The 21,066-nt window shown below is 41.8% G+C and overlaps 1 protein-coding gene across 2 annotated transcripts; it reads right to left on the reverse strand.

Annotated features, from left to right (window-relative positions):
- Positions 1-411: 411 nt before the first annotated feature.
- Positions 412-16,611, reverse strand: SLC5A1 (solute carrier family 5 member 1). 2 transcript variants are annotated; one of them, XM_075434846.1, is made up of 11 exons: positions 16,507-16,611; positions 11,755-11,860; positions 11,468-11,548; positions 9,005-9,225; positions 7,907-8,042; positions 7,029-7,136; positions 5,789-5,939; positions 5,006-5,174; positions 3,688-3,903; positions 3,275-3,377; positions 412-2,416 (listed from the first exon to the last, which is right to left on the reverse strand). In XM_075434846.1, the coding sequence occupies exons 1-11, from the start codon at positions 16,600-16,602 to the stop codon at positions 2,199-2,201; spliced, it is 1,605 nt and encodes a 534-aa protein (XP_075290961.1). In that variant the 5' UTR covers positions 16,603-16,611; the 3' UTR covers positions 412-2,198. The 2 variants fall into 2 exon arrangements, with proteins under 2 accessions (XP_075290961.1, XP_075290962.1); XM_075434847.1 differs by lacking the exon at positions 7,029-7,136.
- Positions 16,612-21,066: the final 4,455 nt, after the last annotated feature.

A 21,066-nucleotide genomic window follows, 5' to 3' on the forward strand; every position in this document is an offset into this window, starting at 1 on the left:
CTCCCTGGCAGTGTTCAAGGCCAGGCTGGATGGAGCTCTGAGAAACCTGGTCTGGTGGAAGATGTCCCTGCCCATGGCGGGGTGGGGGTTGGAACTAGGTGGTCTGTAAAGTCCCTTCCAACCCAAAACATTCTGTGATTCTATGAAATCACTTCTGTTATTTGTTGTTATCCCAATGGCTGCATAATTTCACCATATTTTTCTCTTTCTAACAAAGCATGACAAAGAGGGATCTGGGCAATCCTCATTAAAGTCTTTGTTGTTTGTTTGTTAATCCTTTACTGTTAGCCAGAGCCAAAATCTGGACACCAAAGTAAGTTTTGCTGTCTTCCATCATATTACATAAAAATCCCATCATTTTGTGGACACCAAATACTTCAAAATACACAAATACTTTAATACATACAAGAGTTCATAGTCCATTAAATATAATTAATTCCATGGTCTTTAAAATACACTATCACTGTATTAACTGTAAGAAAAAGGTTTGCACTGGTGTTTATATAGTATTGGTTTGATCTGGCCGATGCAAAACCTTTCGATATACTGCAAGGATTATACTGGAGAGCAGCAGTTCTACTAGAATCCAGAGCATTTTTGTTTAGCTCGAAGTGAAGAAAAGGTACTGTCGGAAGATTATGAAGTGAGGGTGATTAAAGCTGCAGGAGCTAGCAGCAGCGTGGTGTAGCCCATACAGAGAGACTGTGCTGGCTTCCTGTCTAGATGCACTTATTGCAAGTCTGGTGCATCCTGCTGTAGAATCCCACTGAAATGATGTGAGACAATGCAGCACCCCACGATACGCGTGCGACAGGAACCAGGAATTGTGGTGCAGCTTGACTACAGCAACCGATGTCTTCTTTTTACACTTGATTCTCCAGGAAGCTGAATGAGATGATAAGAAGATCTATTGCTTTTTGCTTTAGAAGTGTAAAATCTATCTTTTCCTGTATCTCCAGCTGGTATGAGACTTATCAACTGGAGACAATCAGACTGGTTTAGCTGATATCCCACAGCTGTGACTATTCTTCTTCGTGAACTGTTAACTCATGCTGTCATACAGTATGAATTCTATTTCTCCAGGCAATCTTCAGAAGGAAGATTTATAGCTCTGCAGAAAAGCAGTACAGAGCCCTAAATGTCATTGAAAGAAAAACACAAACCCAGCATTCTGATGCTTTGAACTTCTAAGCATGTGCCTGGATTGCTTTGTAGTTCAGTCCATAGAAAGAGGCAATGCATTAACACCAACTCCACCACAAAGAGGTCCTTGTAATTGTGGGTAGAGATCAACTTTGACATACCAAGATGGGAACTGATGAGTAAGAAATAAATATATATACACACACTTACATATATATTTTAAATATATATAATATATAGTGCACATATATATTGCATGTGTATATATATGTATTTTGTATTTAAAAAGCTTCACATTCCAGTATAGATACATATAAAAATATAAAGAGAGGGGGGCCTTTTGAAGTTAACCTTAAACAGAGAATCTATCGTAAGCAGAATCCTTATTAAGATCATTGAGACATGTTTTCCCTAATTTCAAAATGCAATCAATTCAGACATAGTGTTCCACTGATCACTGAGAAACACAACACAGCAAAAGTGAGAAAAGGGGGGGAAAAAGTTATAAAGGAAAGTTAGATATAGTGTCAAATACATCAGTATATACAGAAGTCCCTTAAGATATCCCATGCTTGGAGGGAACAAAAATGATTTTTTAATCTGAAGTCATAATATGGTCCCTCGGATGTTGTATTTTTTTGTAACCAAATTATCATAGCCAAATGAAAAGGAACTTGAATTATCAGAAAAAGCAGGGTTGAAAATCAACCCTAAAATGTAGTTCACAAACTCTGATATGAGATATGGCTCATGCAGCCTTATTCTGCATCTAAAATATGAAATGTATCACGAGTAGAGAGAATATTGAATGGAAATTCGGAACCTCTGTTGGCCCTGGACTGATTCAATGTCTAAACAGAAATTCTCTCTCTTGAAATCGCTGTGGCCTTCATCTTTACATTGTTGAAATTATGATCACAAAATTAGTGAGTAAATCACCCTAACTTTTTACAAATGTAGACAAAGAAAATATTAAGTGTATCTAACTCTGTAAATCTACAAGTCGTTGGTTTTGCTTGACAATACAGTACAATTTCAGAACTGTAATCAAAGGCTTATGCAAAGTAGGCATGGCAAAACACAGCCACAGTCAATAGGATGATGCCATTGATATTCACAACATTTCTCCAAAGCGGCACTTCACTTGTGTCAGTCAGTTTCTGCTTCAATGCTTCCTCTTCCTCCTTGCTCAGTTTGGGTCCTTTTTGTTGATCTAAGCCACAGAACCAGTTGTATGCTTTCTTGCAGCACCCAGGTTCTTCACTTTCCTCAACTGGAAGGAATAACACACTGGTCATGAAATGCACACACGGAGCACTGCATGCACTGGAGGATCTCTGTGACTGAGGATATTCCTATATTTAATACAGCAGTTCTGATTTATGGTCATAGTCACATGGAAACATTTTAGTACAAGGTAGTACGAGAATCACGTTAGTATTGTGTTTCCACAGCTCTCCTGGAAAAAGAGTGGTTTTCTAGATGTTGCAAGCGAGACTTTTGCAACAGACACTTACTCCTTTTGCAGCCTAGAGACTTGGTATGGTATTGGAGAAGAAACCATGCTGCAAAGCTTTAACTTCATATTTTCAATACTTTCTACACTTTTAATTAAAAGACAAATAAATGAATTTGAGGATACTTATGAAGAGGAATTTGGCAGCAGAACCAGAAACCCAGCGAAGAGAGCAGGTGGTTTTGCCCGGATGGATGTCTGGCAATTTGCTTTCATGGTGCCTTACACCACAGCCTTGCTCCTTTAATCCTGGCTACTAGCCACTATTTCCAAGAAAACTCGTGTTGTTTCATTCCAAGCACTAGAGGCACATGCAGTTCTGCCAATGCACACCACCTCTGACCTGAAGCACCTCCATTGTTTTAGTCCCAGAACTCTCGCCTAGCTACCTAGAGAATGAGATTTTCTCCCTTCAGATCCACTTCTCTTCTGATTTACACTGAGCTTGATAGATTGGTAAAAGGCAGCTTACTAGCCATTTAAACATGGGAGGCTTGAGGTTTTGTTGTTGGAGAGGGAGTGTGTCTTTGAATATCAAGCATGTTTATGTTTCTTCAGGAATGAAATAGGTTTACTCAAATATATTGATAGAATTGATAGATATTCAACAGTTACCTGATTCCTTATGTTTTTCATCGTCTTTGTTCTGTTCCTCCTCTGCATCAAGATCAATACGTTGTTCTTTACTGTTCCGCAAAGACCAGCACAAGCGGTAAAGCTGCCGTGAAAAAAAATGACTTTATAAATCTACAGCCTTACTACACAGAGACAAATCAGCCTGACCAGCACATGAACAAGTTATAAAGCCATGGCATCCCAAATGTCTGATAAGTCGATGTTTAAGATTATGAGGAGTCACTGAAGATTTTGTGACAGATAAATAAAGACTATATCCTTTGCTTTCTTACCAGGGCTATGTGATGTGGGAAGCTGAAATGTCAGGAGGTAATACGCCAGATACCAGTGTTTAAAACTAGTTGTTTCATTGAGTTTCATTCCTTGAGGAGCAGAAGTGTAATAATACTCACATGTACATCAGGAATGGGCTTAGTCATGTAGGAGACTGCCAGGATGACGATGGCGGAAACCCCAAAAAGAATAATTGCAAAGTAAAGGTAGTGAATCCCACAGATGATGAATGGGCAGTTGGAAGGGGACACACAGCTGCCAGTTCCGTAGGCAAACTCTGTAATCATTCTACTGAGTCCAGTTAGAAGCCCAACCATCAGGCCCCAGAAGGCACCCTGCAGACAAAATGACAAAATTTATCAAAATGAGTAATTTCAGGCATGGAAATAAGCTCTAAGCTCTGAACAGTTGCTGGAGGAAACATGCGGGGAGTTGTGTGTTACATTGGCTTTGACACATGGGTTTTAACCCAGATACTTTCAGTGACTGCATTTACAGCTCAGTGTATTAATGCAACCAAAACAGGCAATGACCAGCATCTCAGAGAAAGAACATGGAGGACACCTTATCCAGCTCATTTCCCAAAGTTCCTCCGTCTCCACACGAAGCTGACATTTAGCCGTATTGGAATAGGAAATAGAGCATCCACTGCAGGTGAAACAGGCTTTGCTTGGATATACACACAAATAACCACTAAACTAGTCTCTAGAGAAAATAGTGAGAAAAAAGTTTGAGCCATATTCAAAAAGCTGCTCTCTCTAGGCTTTCCCGTTGAACTCATCCTCCTTGAAGCAAACTTGAGCAAGAGGCAAGTATTGCTATTCTAGTACTATAGAAAAGAAACCGAATCCCTGAGTACTGAGTGTTCAGAATGTCTGAGACCCCAGTTACCATGACTGGCCTATGGTCCACAGACCTCATGCCTTCCGAGTTACTTACAAAGGCTCAAGTACAATATGTCTCAGTTCACTGCTCTAATCAAAGTCAGTGACTCCCAGGGTAGGTCCTAAAAGCAACGGGAACCACTGCATAAAACAACAGCATGTTTGTTTAAAAGAGTGTGGACAAGATATATAGTGGTCAAGAGGAAGGTGCAAGGTGATATGTTTGGTGACCAATATCCTGAAGGATTACTTTCAAATATGTCCCCACAAATTATCCATCTGACACAGTTCTTGACAAAGTGATAGATAACCTAAGTTTCAGAGCTATCTAGGATTTCCTAGGTAGCTGTTTATTTATCAGAATAGCAAAGAACTTTTTCAAACTCATCTCCGAAACCTCAGGCCCTGGGGTATGGAAACACAGAATCTCTGGGCTGTAGCAGGATTAAAATAAACAGGAAGAATTTGCTGGTAAAAGACACCAAAACAAAAAAGCAGTTCTCCCAGTGCCTAAAGGAACATGCAGCATACCTGTTTCTGAATTTGTACTTGCCTGCTCATTGACCCGCTTGCAGAAGACGGCAAGCAGGAAGACAGCAGCAATGGGAGGTCCCAGGTAGCTAGTAATCGACTGAATATAATCGAAGAGCTGCCCACTTTGAGCTGACTGCACCACAGGAACCCAGGCAATGCTGATGCCAATTAAAAGTAACATAAAAGCCCTGTAAATATAGCCAGATATTCAATTAGCCACCTGCTTAGAAGCATCTATCAGAAAGAAAAAAACAGCAATTAATCAATAATTTAAATGTCTATTTTATCTTTCAACCAGCAAAATCAATGGTAATGGCCAATTACCATCGAACAAACAAAAGAAATCCAAGCTGGATATAGTGTCTGTCAAATATCCATCAGCATACAGCTAAACATGCAATCAAAACATAGAAAAACACATTTTTCCTTTGTCTGTTATGTCTAGAGACAAGTCCATAGCAGATCAACTAGAAGAACTAATTCATTAATGCTGTAGTATGGTGTAGCATAAAGCCTATGAAGATATTTTGAAATAGTTCCCTTCAAATAACAGTAGGAAGTCTTGAGAATTAGTTTAGCTACTTCATGCACCACTGTCAATTACAATGGCAGCAAGCCCTTTTTTTTTCCCCCAGAGCAAAGCGTGAGGTGTGAGAGGCTGCCTGAGGCCCTGCTGCCCTGCCCGCACGCTGCGCAAGCAGGGTTTCACCCAGGTGCTCGGGCATTTTTTGGAGGCTGCAGGCTGTGAAGCAGCTAGTGCTCGCTGTGCTTGTGGGGCTGGGGAAGACTCGGCTGCGCTTACCTTCCAGCTAACATAAGCTCTTTCTCAGATGGTCGTGATCGAATTTTGGTGTAAATGTCCATAGTGAACAAGGTACTGGCACTGTTAAAAATGGAAGTCAGGGAGCTCATAAGGGAGGCCAGCATGACTGACAACATCAGACCCCGCAGACCTGAAACATAAAGATATGTGAAGTGGGATGAGCATCCTGTGAAGAGTCTCCATCGGTGGCACCACCCGCAGCGCCTGTCTGACCCTTTCAAGTCAGCCAGCCGTGAGCCTGTCTGGTGTATTTATGGGCTGATGTCTGGCTGCCGTTCCCTCACAATGCAGGCAGAGTAATGTCTGCTGAGCTTTGGAAAATCAGTTTACAGCAGTGACAGGGCAACTCTCGAGCTTTTAGAACATAGGTACTTCTTTCATGAATACTGTCTGATTAAATGTTGAAGAAAGAAGGAAAAAATACTAAGCAGACTTTTCCCAAGAGTTAAAAAAATAATTTCTCTTGTTTGCAGGCAAATGCTCACTAGCTTGTGGTATATTTGTAAACCAATTTTATGGCAAACAAAAATTTTTTTTACTATTTGAAAATCAGAGTAAGCCTCTTTTCCAGGTGGTATGATCTAGTCAATGCAGTATGGGGAAGTACTGCAGTATTTTAATAATATTATGTACAACAGTTGTAATACAATGGGGAAGTGTTAAAGATATCGAGGGAGTACCATGGTCTCTATGATACTGTAATCTGTCTTTCTAGCCTTATGAACCAGCTCTGTGGTTTTCTGCAGAAATTGATCATCTATGTATATGTTGTCGTCTCCCAAGTGGTGCCTTATTCCCTCATTGAACAGATGTTCTATGGGACAAGGTGTACATCGAATATTTTCTCCTCCCACCTCAGCGGGTTTTGCAGCAGGACTGCGTGTGTATGCCTCCAAGTCAGAAATCTTGGCAGAGACAGTCTTTTATAAACCATTGGCGAAGCAGGTCATTTTTTTACTTTCACAGAAAAGGAGCTCGATTACCATTTCATGACCCAGAATTTGCCAGCTGAGAGCTGACATTATCAGCACGTAGCTATTCAGCATCTACAGCTACAACTAATACAGACTACCCCCGCAATTAATAGTGCAGAGTTCTAGCAGGAATTTTTGAACTAAGTCTGGGACTTGGGCTCCCTCTATCACCTGTTTTTAAAGTCTGGCAGCCTCACCTATCCTCAAGCAAGCAAACAGACAAGAAAATACAGACAGTGTCTTACCATTTGGCATAAGCTCAACTACCATTTTCGGATAAGCAATATTTGTACAGCCAACCGAGGTGCCACAGTACTGCCTGCAGACTTCAGGCACCACACAAGCCACCACGTCTGAGGAGAAGATAATGAAACAGAGTTAGACAAGGTCATATAAACAACAGATTGCTCCCAAATAATCAGAGCTTCTAAAATTTGTCACTGTGTTGAACCACTGGATTGGCATGCTTGGTATCATCCTTGGTGTGCTGGCAGGGAGGAAGGTGATTCTAAGCCTCTATCCTTCCTTTCCTCTCTAAAAGAATAGTGAGAAGTGATGCAGGTAAAAAAAAAGTTTTTAAAAACCAGCATTAATTTGTCAGGCCAGGACTGAACACCACAAGGAAAGCAAGTAGAAAAACAAGCAGAAGAACAGAAAGATCCCTTCCTCCAGCCTGAACATCTCTCCTCTGCCTGCTGTTACGCACACTGATGGTTAGAGAGAAGGGAGACCGGTGTGTCCCCCACACTGCACTCGGGACTGTCCATGGCCCAAAATATCATGTGAGGGGTGACCCTCTTCCTCTGACTGCCAGCAGAGTATCAGTCCTGAACAGCGTTTTCCACTCATTCAGCCAGAGTGGGGCTGTAACAAACAGGCAGCTGGGGAGGGACACTGGAATTTCCTCCCCAGACAGCAATAACATTAGCAGAAACCTGGGATCAGGAAGAAGAGGAAGACCTGCGGCTTCTCACAGCGTAGTTAGGTTTTGTGCATACCTGTGCCTGGACAGTTTGGATGACAAGATGACAATCTAGGGGCAGAGGATAGGAAGTTGGGAGAGATTGGCAGTGAAAGATAGGAGAGCAAGAAGAAATTTGCATTTCTGTATTTATATGCATACCGGTATACAAAATTCGGCTGATCATTCCAGGCATCACTATAATAAACATGGGCAAAAGTTTCAGGTATCCGCACGTGATACAACCAGCCTTCACATGGGACATGTTCTTGCCAGAGAGACATCTTTGGACAATGACCTGTCAATGAGATGTGGCAAGCATGCATGACTCAGCCACGAACAGCATTTTCGCGAACGCACCACGCCAAGTTCCAGATACAAGGTGCTTCTTAACCTCTGTAATAGGGAAAGAGTCTATTTACCATCCCTGTCACTAGGAAAAATAAAAACTACACGAAAATCAAAGGATATATTTGAAATAAATGAAGGAAAATATCAGTTATCCTGTGTAGGTTTAAGAGGTAAGACTCTTTCTGACAAGATGTGCTTAAAGCAGATTGACTAAAAAGCCAAAAAGGAATTAAATATTTACCTGAGCAACAGATACAGTTACACTGGGGTTTTGTTCATTTGTTTACAAATTGTGAAAATTATCTTTCTCACAATTCAGAATGCAGATACATCACTTGCTAAAGATTGGACACATTCTCATGTCGCAGTGGCAGAAGCACACATTCCTCTACTCACGTCAGCGTGATCTTTTGGGGAAACTGGACGGTAGGTTTGAGGGAGAAGGAAGGAGGACTGGGAAGAGTCTCCAGGCTGAAAGACCTGACATATAAAGAACATCCTCCCAAGAGTGTGCATGCAAAGATGAAAGCCACACAAATAGGAAACAACCTAGTATTACTGAATGGGGAATTGTATCTAGATCCAGTCTAATGAGGACCATTTGATGCCTGGTTCCCTAAGTAAATGTTCACATTACAACCTCTCTGTGTGGCCACACACAATGAATGAGAAAAGAATCGTACGCAGTATCTGCTAGGCACAGTGTATGAGAAGAATTGAAAGAACTCCCGTTCCATTTTCATGGGAGCAGTTTAGAAACCAGAAACGGAAAAGTGACTGACCAGTCTTGAAATAATTGCCATTTCTGTGACCCAGCTCTGAATTACAGTGGGGGAAGAGTACCCCTAGGGCACACTACACTGCAGAGTTTTGTGTTCTACATTTCCAAGCATATGGCTTCCACGTTACCTGATCTGTGCACCAGTACCACAAAGCAAGGATGGTCAAACCAAAGATGAGCCCTGGCCATGGCAGGTCTCCGGTGACAGCATCTCGGAAGATGTGAAAGGAATCCTTCCGAGGAGTGTAGCAGCTTGCATCAATCGTAGTATTCCCATAGGAGACATTGGATGGAATTGCTTCCATGTATTTCTGCATGAAGGTATCATAACTTCCTACTTCATGAAATGCTGAAAAATAGAAAGTAAACGTAGCGATAAAGTATTTAACACCGGCATCTCAAACAGAGCTAGAGAATGTGTGTAGAAAAACCTCCTTAATATGGATGTAAAAAACCCCTAGCCAGTATACATCGACATTTTCAGAAAACAGTTGTATTGGATTTGTGTGGCAAGGTTTTAGTAGTTCGGCGGTCTATAGTGATGGCTTCTGTGAGAAGCTGCGAGAAGCTTCCCCCATGGCTGATAAAGCCAGTGCCAGCTGGCTCCAAGACGGACCCGCCGCTGGCCAAGGCCAAGCCAGTCAGGGACAGTGGTAGCGCCTCTGTGAGAACGTATTTAAGAAGGGGAAAAAAACTGTGGTGAGACAGCAGCTGAGATAGAGGAGTGAGACAATGTGAGAGAAACAACTCTGCAGACACCAAGGTCAGTGTAGAAGGAGGGGGAGGAGGTGCTCCAGGTGCCGGAGCAGAGGTTCCCCTGCAACCCATGATGAAGACCATGGTGGGGCAGGTTGTTCCCCTGCAGCCCATGGAGGTCCATGGTGGAGCAGATCTCCACCTGCAGCCTGTGGAAGGGACCCCACACCAGAGCAGGGGGATGCCCAAAGGAGGCTGTGACCCCGTGGGGAGCCCGCGCTGGAGCAGGCTCCTGCCAGGACCTGCGGCCCCGTGGAGAGAGGAGCCCAGGGCGGAGCAGGTTTGCTGGCCGGGCTTGTGACCCCGTGGGGACCCACGCTGGAGCAGCCTGTTCCTGAAGGACGGCACCCTGTGGGAGGGACCCACGCTGGGGCAGTTTGTGAAGAGCTGCAGCCTGTGGGAAGGACTCCCGTTGGAGAAGTTTGTGCAGAACTGTCTCCTGTGAGAGGGACCTCACGCTGGAACAGGGGCAGAGTGCGAGGAGTCCTCCTCCTGAGAAGTGAGGAGCGGCAGAGACAACGTGTGATGAACTGACCATAACCCCCATTCCCCATCCCCTGCACTGCTCACGGGGAGGAGGGAGAGAAACGGGAGGGAAGTTGAGCCCGGGAAGCAGGGAGGGGTGGGGGGAAGGTGGTTTTAAGATTTGGGTTTTTTTCTCATTATGCTACTCTGATTTGATTAGTAATAAACCAATTTTTCCCCAAGTCGAGTCTGTTTTGCCTGTGACGCTAATTGGTGAGAGATCTCTCCCTGTCCTTATTTCCACCCATGAGATTTTCATTGTATTTTCTCTGTCCAGCTTAGCAAGGGGAGCAATAGAGCAGCTTTGGTGGGCACCTGGCATCCAGTCAGGGTCAACCCACCACAGCAGTATACAGAGTTTTGTTAAGTATTCGCACAATCTAAGTACCAAAAAGTGACCTTTCATTTTAGATTTCCATATAGGTCGCAAACATTGGCTTAGGCTCTACTGTCTCAACATCCCTCACACGTGCCTTGCCAAGAATTGAAATGAAGATACATATTTCCACACACTGTTAACCTACGGAGAACCTAAGGCAGGGTCTTACCAGGTTAGGTCAGTCTGAAGTTACTTCTGCTGTAACAATGACGGAATGATTTAGTTTCAGTGAAAGACCTAGCTAGAAGAAAACCAAGTGCTGAGAAGGATAAGGAAAGGACAGTACAAATTCACAGAATCTTATCACTGCTTCTTTCTTTCTTGTCATCCCTTCCTATTATTTCTGTTTAACAGCATGGTTTCTGTTTTAAAATGCATATGGTCTTCTGGACACAGACATTGTCCTATTCATAAACATTCAGTTTGCATCTTTTGTCCAGCTGGCAACACGATGATATCCAGAGATCAGCTACAAGGCTTACTTAAAATGTTAATATGTCTGGGTAGTTTTTACACAAGCACCTAGAAATGAGGAAAAAGCTGCAGCGTGACCAACAGCTTTTCACTTTGAATCAGAAATTTTCATGCATTAGCATATGAATATCTATGAAATTATAGTTTTCTTAAAACAAGATATTCTCTGAACTTTTCTAGAGTACCAGCATCACCTGCAAACAGCTCTGCTTTTACCTCACTAGCCATAGCAAGTCCTGTTCTGTCACGGGATGCTATATATTACCTCACACATTCACCTGTGCTTTGGAGATGGACTTGACTAAATGGCTTGGCAATATCCCTGTTTCCTTCCCTGATTAGTAGGTATGTGAACTGAAATCTGCTGGTGAAGAGTTCCACGCTGCAGGATCCATTTCCATAGCCACTGTGGGATTTGTGGTTGAACATTCCAGTTTAGCCCATCTGATTTACTTACCAAATCCCATGAGAATGAAGGATCCCACTACCATGATAAAAGTTTGTAAGGTGTCTGTGTAAATCACAGCTGCAAGGCCACCTAATGACAAAGAAAAGTAAATACAAACAGGTTAGCCCCTGTGCAAATGTCTCAGTGAAAATCTTTTTTTTTACTTTTCTCACCACCTCTCCATTTCAAATAAAGACCACTGTAAATAACTCCCATTTCAGGTTTTCATCTCCCTTCTTCTCTTTTTTCTGACTCCCCTAACTTCTTTAATTTATCAGACTGCTCTGCAAACTCACCTGTGATAGTGTAAAGAGCAGTAATAGCAAGGAGGATAATTATGGCCACATAAAGATTCAGTCCTATGGCCAGCTGTATAAATACAGCTCCAGAGAATATGTCTGCCTACAAAAAGAAAAAATTATAGATTAAGCAATGTTTAAATTCATGATGATGGCATATTACATATTCACAATGAAGGTACTGAGATACACAACTCCACCCATTATAGTACTGCACACACACTAAAACAAACAAATAAAAAATAAAATAGAGGCCATTTCAGTAGAACTGCCAGTCTCCTCTCACAAGAGTTGTAACGCTTCTCAAAGAATTTCCAGGTCTTTTTCAATGGATCATTTTAGCTATATACAGGGTCACCCCACGACTGCTTACACACTGAGAGACAGGTTCATAACAAATTACTTAAAGCTCAGGTTACACTTGCTGCTGTGTGCCGGGATGGACTCTGTGACACTTCCAAGATGCAGCATGGTTCTCTTCATTTAATGCTACTCTATAAGTCTCTTGTTTTTTCTTTACTGCTTGCATACATGTGGCATAGCTAGTCTTGCCGGTTCAGGACAAATGGTGATCAAAGGCAAACATCTTATATTATCTCTATTTTTATGTTCCTGTCAGAATAATTGACATCAGTTGCCTAACAAAAGAGACCTTTAGCTCTTGCGTAAGAAAGGAATTGTTCAGGTTTCAGAGTAACACTCTGAGATTCTAATCACACTAAATCAGTTCCTGATTTAGAGATTATTTGCATCGATGCTATTTATCCAAGTCTGCAATCAGAATAATCTACCCCAGTGCACTTGTAATGCGTTACTGTAAATTATGCTTTCATTAGAGGTTAGCATCTGCACATATCCTTGCTCCTGAGCATCCAGTGCACGGGCTCATCTCCAATCCCACCTGCATGTCTCCTTTCTGCATACCGCACCGCCTGTGCGAGGGCTCTATGCAGGGACTCCTATCCTCATTTAACAGTACACAATCGCTGAAGGCAGCTGCTGGATGGCAGCTTGCTGGAGGAGACGGAGGTTCCACGGGCCAGGCTGCGGGACAGCCAGAGCCTGCGATCACAGAAAAGGCACTTGCACGGCTTTTGTCCCCAGCTAGGCTAAGGTAAGGCAGGACAGATAAACTAATAAGCAGTTACGCAGTCTGGCTAGCTGGGAGATGCCGGATGAAGAAACCCTCTTCATTCCAGAGGCACTGAAACCGAGACTGCAGGGTATCTCACCCTGAGCTCACTCTAGAGAATGAGGAAGAGGTGCAGGCCTCTGCAGCAAGAGCTCCTCCAACCTTACTGCCCTGACGTGCAGAAAACAACTGCAAAGCAGTGTGAATAGCAGCCGAAGTCGCACTCCCAAAACTCTGCCTCTGGAGCAGGCTTGAGGTGATTTCATTTCTTGTAGGTTTTAGTTTGGAACTGGGATCTGGGACTTTCAGCTCTTATCCCCAGTGGCTGTTGTACCATACCCTTTGTCCCTTCTCTCTATGGCAATATTTTTTTCCTGTCTTTTCACATCAGTGATCAGCTTTTGCCCCAAATCTTTCTTTTATTGTTCTTGGCTTTAGTTTAGCCTACATATCATTAAATATTAATGGTCCTAAAATGACCCTCAGAAAGAAATGTACCGTTAATTATTTAGCATCCTGATTGCTGAGTTACCTTCCAACTTCACTGCTCCTCCCTCCCAATTAGATTCTTGCCTTCCAATATTTCCTTGTATCTCCATTTTTACTCTTTTACGGACACTATTTGATCTTTATCTTATCTCTGAGTAAATCTTTCCTTTACATTACAAGCTATCTCTCCAAAGCCACATACAGATAGTGCAGGAACAACTGGGCAGAACACATGCCAATTGAGTGAATCCAGATGCAACGTCAATGTGGGAGTCAGGGCAGTGACACATACTCTTTACTCACAACACCGTGCAGTCCTAAGAGGAGGTTATTCTTCTCCCTCGTCTTCCCCCTGGTAAGTCTATGCCCATATGCGTACTAACGAAATTATGCACAACAAATGTAAAGAAAATGCTGTAACACATTTAGAAATTCCAGCTTACAATTTCTGGTTTCTTCAAAAGCATTCAGGTCTTAATTCCCTTTTGTCACAATTTAGTCAATTACTCTCCATCAAGATTTTGTTTGTACTAGGCCACTTTCTTTGGCATAATGACCAATATCAGCAACACCGGTGGCTAGCAAGCACCTGAAAGCTGCTCTGGGCATTACTCAGAAAGCACCTCATGCTTAGGAAGCACGTACATGTGAGGCACCTGTGCAACAGAAATCCTTTGGGCTCAAAGATCACATGTGTCCTGATCCCAAAGACCTTGCAGCATGGCCTTGTCTGGCAAGTCGTTGATTAGCCACAGAACAATGTAAGAAATCAACAAATAAATACACATAAAATGTGCAGGAAAAGAGAAATGATAACAAACTTGTACAGAGGTGTGCAAAGGAAATCTGATTATCACATGGTGGGGGGCAATGTACCAGACAGAGCATGCCGGGACTCACATGACCTGACATATTATATTGTTCATGAGAAAGTACTATAATAATTTTATTATTATGAATATTAGATAGCATTTTAACACATTAAGGAATCAGCATATGAAATAAGTATCCCAGAAACAAGATGCCACTCTTCTACAAGGAGAAGTGGCAGTAAGTATCACTGCCATTCAAACTGCCATTCAACTGATAGGTGTGACTTCCCGCTAAGGGCAGGGCAGAAATCCATCCTTCTATATCAAATCTCAGTAAGTCCCAAAGATCACAGTGGAGTGTTTGCAAAGGCAGCAGTCAAGGAAGTAAAATGCAAATCTCCAAGCCTGCTATGGCATGGATTGCCAACACCTGGGTATGTCTGGATATGTAACGTGCCTCTGAGAGGAGAGACCTGGGCTAGCTTCACGTAGTATGCATACCTCTACGCAGCACAAAGAAGTTAGCAATGGTCCAGGGTGGAACAGCTCTTTCTACTTCTGAAACTGGTTCATCTGGAGACAATCTGGGCATGGTGTTGAGCATAGTATAGAAAAAACAACTCTGACATCCTCTGACAGTACCTGAAACCTCCAAGGACTTTGACTGCTCTGCCTATTCTGAATAAGATACGGCAAGTAAATCAGACCCGGGCAAATCCTGCCCTACCCAACACAGTGACATAAGACAACAATGCAGAAGGCATGTTTGTACACTACAGAAATCTACGCCACATTTGTAGACGGGACAGACACTGTCAGAGTTGTTCTGGGCAGGTGAGGGAAACAAGAGAAATGGTTAGAGGAACTTGTGCACCAGATTTTTCCCCTGCAGGGCACAGAGACCCAAGTCCATGGCAATTCCCCACACACATCTGGAATAATTAGGTTGATGGGAAGCTGGGCCGGGCCACTGATAAGAGTGGGGCCCAGGTAATCTGCTGCTGTATGGATGTCTTTACTATTGCTTTGCTCCCTCATAAGACAGGACAACAAGAGCAGGAGAGCATGCTTCAGCCTGATGACCACACTGCAAGCTTAAATGGAGAACCTCTCTTGCCTGGGAGCAAGATGCTCTAGATGAAACAGGGTGAAATCCCATGACCAGATCCTTAGGCGTGATAGAGGCTGGAAATAAAAGATAGTAAATTCAGAACCTACGTAACACCTTGATGGGCTCATTACTAACTTGTGTTGCAGGATAGGATGGTGAATCATCAGACTGGAAAAGGTTCCCACCTGCTACAGCTGCCAGAACTCTGTGTCATACCTGGGATTTCTGATTATGGTTGTTAAGCACAACAACAGCAAATTAACTAATCGTTTTGAAATATATGGAAATCCCACTCTGACGCCAGCTCCACAGTACCAACCCGTTTAATTTATAACCTTTCTAAGGATCAGTTATCATGAAGATGTGAGAATGAGAGCAAAAGGCCAATCTTTTAGCTTAAATTGCACTATTATCACTCAGCTCCCATTCAGAGGGCAAAGACTAATCTGCCATGGCAACTTCTGCAAAACAACAGACTGAGGTATGCCTGAACTGTGGACCTCCTTAGAAGCTTGGTATTTTAAAGATATATGGAAAATACCTGCTCCCTTCACTACTTCACAGCAACACAACCACTTACTTAATAAACATTAAACTTCATAGCACCTTAAACTTTATTCCAACCACTCTTCCATTAAAAGAAATTCTCCTCCCTCCTCTCACTTCAGCTGTTATAATTTCGCTCCTGTGAATTTCCCCACTCTTTTATTTTCTAATTCCTATTATTGTCTTTTTCTCCATAGCCCTCTTGCTCTTTTTGCTTATCTATATTACTGTTGGCATGTTCACCAGAAGATGTTAAAACAGATAAATATGAAGTTTGGGAACAAAAATTCCTGCCATGTTTCACAGATCCCTAGGATAAAAGACTGTAATACAACACAAGTTTCTCTCCCCTCTGACTTGTTCTAGAGGAGAGAATATGTAAAAGTAAACCTTAAAACCTAAAAAAGAAAGAGAAAGCACAACAAGCATCAAGAGACATTGCCAGGAAAGAAAAAACTTGGTTTGCAGAACAGATCTGGATACACAATCTCACTAGACAAAATAAAGAAAACACCAAATCATGTTTTTACAGTCCTTACTTCAACCAAGGGCTCCAAATCAGAAACAATTGACCAGCTGTGTGAGCAATATTGTAAATAGGAGTTTCTTTTCTTTAGATCAATGCAGGATGAAAGAAATGCTATGAAAGTTTGACTTACTGAGATCTTCGTGAAAATATACAGGATCAGAGAAAGGACGGACAGGTAGACCTGAATCCGTTTCCCACCAAAACGCTTCTTCAGATACTCTGGCATTGTCACCACCTGCAGCGGGAGTAGATAAGGCTTCAGGTAATGGGGAATAGATACAAGAAAAATCAGAGGAAGTTTATTGCTACTCAGATACTGCAAGAGTGGAGCGCAAAGGGATGGGAGCTGCAAATGCAGTTACAAGGAAAAGCAGCTCCAGGACTCAAAGAACAAGAAGAGAGTACCAAGTACTTCTCAGCTCAGATCTCAGAACAGAGAATCCTCACTTTTCAAATATATACAGACATAATATAGTACAGTTCTAGTGTGCTCAGATCTCATGCCATTCGTAATGGCTTTGCAGTATTCAAGACGTGATCTGCAAACATGAGCAACAAAGAAAAGCATAATCTAGTGTTTTGACTTACCCCGGCTTTGATGTAGATGGGTACAAACAGCCATCCTAGAATAACCACAATTACCAGAGCCTGCAGCCAAGACAAGGTCAGTTGAATTAGCCTCCAATCTCTAGATAGCACTCCTGAAGACCGGTTATCAGACCCAACAGCAGCTAGAGACTATGTGAAAACTATATGAACCTGGGTATTGTGGGGCTGGGGGATTTTGATTTGCAGTTGAAAATTTGGGAATGAAATCTTGGCCAAAAAAATTGTCAGGTATTATGCAGCCTGGATGTCAGGCTAGATGCCCCAGAGAAGCACGCATGATAATAATACATTTTCTAGAAAAACAGCTGATTTCTGCTCAACAGATTGCCCTTTAGTATCAAAGCACCACTCCACTAGCAGCATCAGACTATCCTAGCCCTCTTCAGAGCAAGACCAGGGAGCCTGGTTTAACGATGGTTAAAATGCAGCCAGGCCACAAGACTACCCTTTCTGGGAAATATGAAGGAAGGTGAAGTCCGCTACCAGAGACCTATTTGCTAGCATCTTGATCCCAAGCCACCAACGCAGGATACTTTCCCACTCAGAATCAGGCACGCTGCAATGGTATGCTGTGACATCTGCAAATCTGGGTACTGGGGAGAGCCACACTTCTTTTGACTGTTATTTTGATCATTAACTGCCTTCTGCACTGGGTCTCTGTGAGACAGCCATATGTTTTACAACAATTCCATATACTGTACAGGATGTGCCACATGCATTTTGTAAAATATTTTGTATTTCCACATTACCATTTCCTCATATACTTTGTGTTACCACGTGTATTTTGTGAACTATAGATCTTACTCCATTCCAGTGTCACAGTTTTCTGACTTGAACAGCTAGTAAATGCTGTCTGATACAGAGTTGTACATGTTTAAATCAACAAATATAGAACAAAATCCTGCTCTCAGAGCTGTACTCTATATTTATTCAGTCCACAGGGCTTAGAGGGCTTTTTTAAGTGTGTCTTTTAAGTTCTGCCCTTAGACCAAAACCACAAGATGGACAAGAAATACTGGGTCAGCTTCTCCTGTCACATTAATACAAATAAGAAATAATTTCAGTGAAATAATAGTGATACACAAGGATGATAATAGGCAAACTGCATGTTTCTTTCAAGAGGATAATCAGATTACACAGTCAAGAGCAATATTTCCACCATGTCTATTAACCTGTACACCAATCCCACTATGTTATAAGTAATAAGCTAGGTAGCATATCTGCTCACACACACACATGCATCATTGCTTCTTCCTAAACAGCAATTGTTGTACACTGTGTATTGATATTAGTCCACAGAGAATCTCCCAGGAGATGAACTGTTAGAGGTGGATATGTTTGAAGAAGGGTTAGTCCTAGACATTTGAATACCATGAAATTTCAAGCAATGTTCTGCTTCGGTTTGCTTAGGTTTTGTACAAATAGAAGGGGAATCAGTTTTGTTGCAGGACTAGTGTAATCTAATATAGAAAGATACATCTCATAGAGCACGTCTCATAGAGTTCATTTTAGCCTTTATCCTTCTCTTTAAATATTTGTATCATATGAGTACTTGACTATTTGCAGTAACCATCTACTTGCTAAGGAAAAAAAGCCAGATGTCTCAGGGTAGTATCCTTCTTTCACTGCACAGAATTAAATGCAAGGGAAGTATCAACCTATGTACACTCATTAAGTCCTTTGTGTCATGGTACAATCCTTTCCATGAAGGTGAATTAAGCAGAACAAGGGCATTATTATCCACACCCACAGAGCCTGAGAATACAAGGAAATGCACTGAGTTAGTTCATGTGAATCTCCCTGCTGTTTCAGTTAACACTGCTCCTGTACTTCAAGTCGTTAATTTAAAGCCAGCTTGGATATCTACCCGTACTGCAACCATAAGCAAAACGCACATGTAATTAAAGGAAGGAGAAAATAAAGAGGAAAAGATTTTTGGAATGCAGGTGTTTGTGAAGGATGTCCAAAATTTCTTATAGCCTGTGAAGAAATCAAAGCCCCTTCAACAATTCCTACATAGCAAATGCTGTAAAAATCACTACGGATTACAAAACTGATAAATTCTTCCCAATGTCCTGCAATCTGAAAATGCTATTTATAAATATTTCAAAAGTAATCAAAAGATATGCATACAGAAGAGAATCCACCAATTTATTTGGTTCAAATGCTCTCTAGCAAGCCTCATTCCACAGAGAAGGGTCGTCTTCTCCCAGTAGCCTGGACAAGAACTAAGGAGGACGAGCTAAATAGTAGATTACATTGGCACTTACTGGTCTGTACATAAAATAAGTGTTGCCAAGTGTGAACTTTGACAGTCATGAATTATTAGGCAATGTTATTTTGATTAACCTCTGCAGAAAATCCTGATGTCATAAATATTTTTGCTTAAATACATGCCACTTACATTCCATTCATATCCTCCGATGGCAATTCCTCCAGCTGCTGCTGTTCCTGCTATTCCCACAAAATGTCCACTGCCAATGTTACTGGCAAACAGAGAAGCACCGATCTGGAAGCAGAAAGAGCAATATTTGGGTCTTAGGTCCTGTTCATGGTAACTTGAAAAAACCAAGTTCATTTGGCATTTTGTACTCATGCCTATTTATCATCAGATGGTGACAATGAAAATGATTGACAACCAACTTATTTGACAACTTTCAAGACTCTTATTGTTCCCCCTCAAACCTGAGATTCCAGCCATCATAACTACAACAATGAGAAAGAATAGGATGTTGCATAGAAGATTTTCTTCCAGTTAAGTCAAACAGTTTATTCCACCAATATAGATTTTAAAATATTTGCAAAACTTGACTAACTGACATTTGGGTGATATCCAAACAATTAGGGAAAAAGACTGTGATCTGTCTTGCTCAAGGAGGAAACGATATGTGCACACCCACTTCTCAAACTGGGACTGCCTATTTCGTATTCCACAGTCTGTGGAACTAAGTGTATCATCGGTGAGAATTGTACAGAATTTGTTGTTGGTTCACTTTTAGTCAAAAGACATTCCATTACTGAATTAAATTCTGAAAGCTGCATGGCAGAAATATCTGCTGTGAAAGTGCTTCTGGAAGGTACAAACAATAGCATATCAAGGACTTATATTTAAGAAGTCCTGGATCTCTAAGCCTTACAAATATTGCAGTGATCATACAAACAGCACAGCAGGGAGAACATAGGAACTGATGAACAGGGAGAGATTAAAAAAAAGTTGGAAGGTTTATGTTGTATTACAGACTGGCAGGCGCATTTACAAAAGAGAGATTGTGCCAAAAGATCTAATTCTTCGTCAAATAGCTCTGACAATAGAAAAGGTGAAGAGAAAAGGTATGAACTTCATTTCCTCAAAACAAAACCATTAAGGGCAGCAGAAATGCCTAACGATAATTTACAAGGTCAGACATTGAAGGAAGCAGGGTGAGAACTTGAGCATGAAAAAGAGGTTGGATTGGGTATTGTAGGCAGAAGACGTGAGCTGGAGGAGTTCCAAGATGAAACGAGGTGAGTGAACATTTTTTTATTCACTTTTATTTTTTCTTTGTCCTCTGAAAGCTACAAAGCAAAAAAGGAAACAGGGTTAAAAATAGAAGAAAAGTATATAGAAAGTAGGCAAAAGAACCTCTGCTGGCCAGCTTCTAATGCTCTCATTTGAGGTAGACCTCTCATGTTGAAAGACCCCAAGGTGCTTAAAAATGGCTTTTTAGACGTCTGAACGCAGGACCCGCATCCGGCACATTGTCCTTATGTAGTTCCCCAAATACAGGCGGTTGGAATATGTTCAGAGTCATCTTACAAAAGGAGAAATATTCCTTGTCTGCAACTCAATGGGAGATTTTTAGAATCCTAAAATGTATATAAAGGGAATAATTACAGATTTCCAGGTCTGTGGTCACTGCAGTGAGTTCTTTGAGTAGCAGTAAAAGTTTAGTCAATCTTTCTGAAAGCACAGAGTCAATTGCCTGAAACTCGGGAGGATAAAAGGAATTTCATCACAGAAATCCACCTCTGAAGATCAGATGTATTCTATAGAGCTATGCCATAGCCAGGAATAGCAACCGTGCTCTTCATCTCACAATCC

Source organism: Opisthocomus hoazin, chromosome 13 (genome assembly GCF_030867145.1).
Source record: "Opisthocomus hoazin isolate bOpiHoa1 chromosome 13, bOpiHoa1.hap1, whole genome shotgun sequence".
Taxonomy (NCBI): domain Eukaryota; kingdom Metazoa; phylum Chordata; class Aves; order Opisthocomiformes; family Opisthocomidae; genus Opisthocomus; species Opisthocomus hoazin.

Coding starts and splice junctions, on each gene's coding strand:
- SLC5A1 (XM_075434846.1), bottom strand. CDS start 16,602: ATGCCAGAGTATCTGAAGAAGCGTTTTGGTGGGAAACGGATTCAGGTC. Junction 5,940..7,028: donor AGTTGAGCTTATGCCAAATG/GTAAGACACTGT, acceptor TTTATGTTTCAG/GTCTGCGGGGTCTGATGTTG. Junction 3,378..3,687: donor AGCCCATTCCTGATGTACAT/GTGAGTATTATT, acceptor TTTTCACGGCAG/CTTTACCGCTTGTGCTGGTC.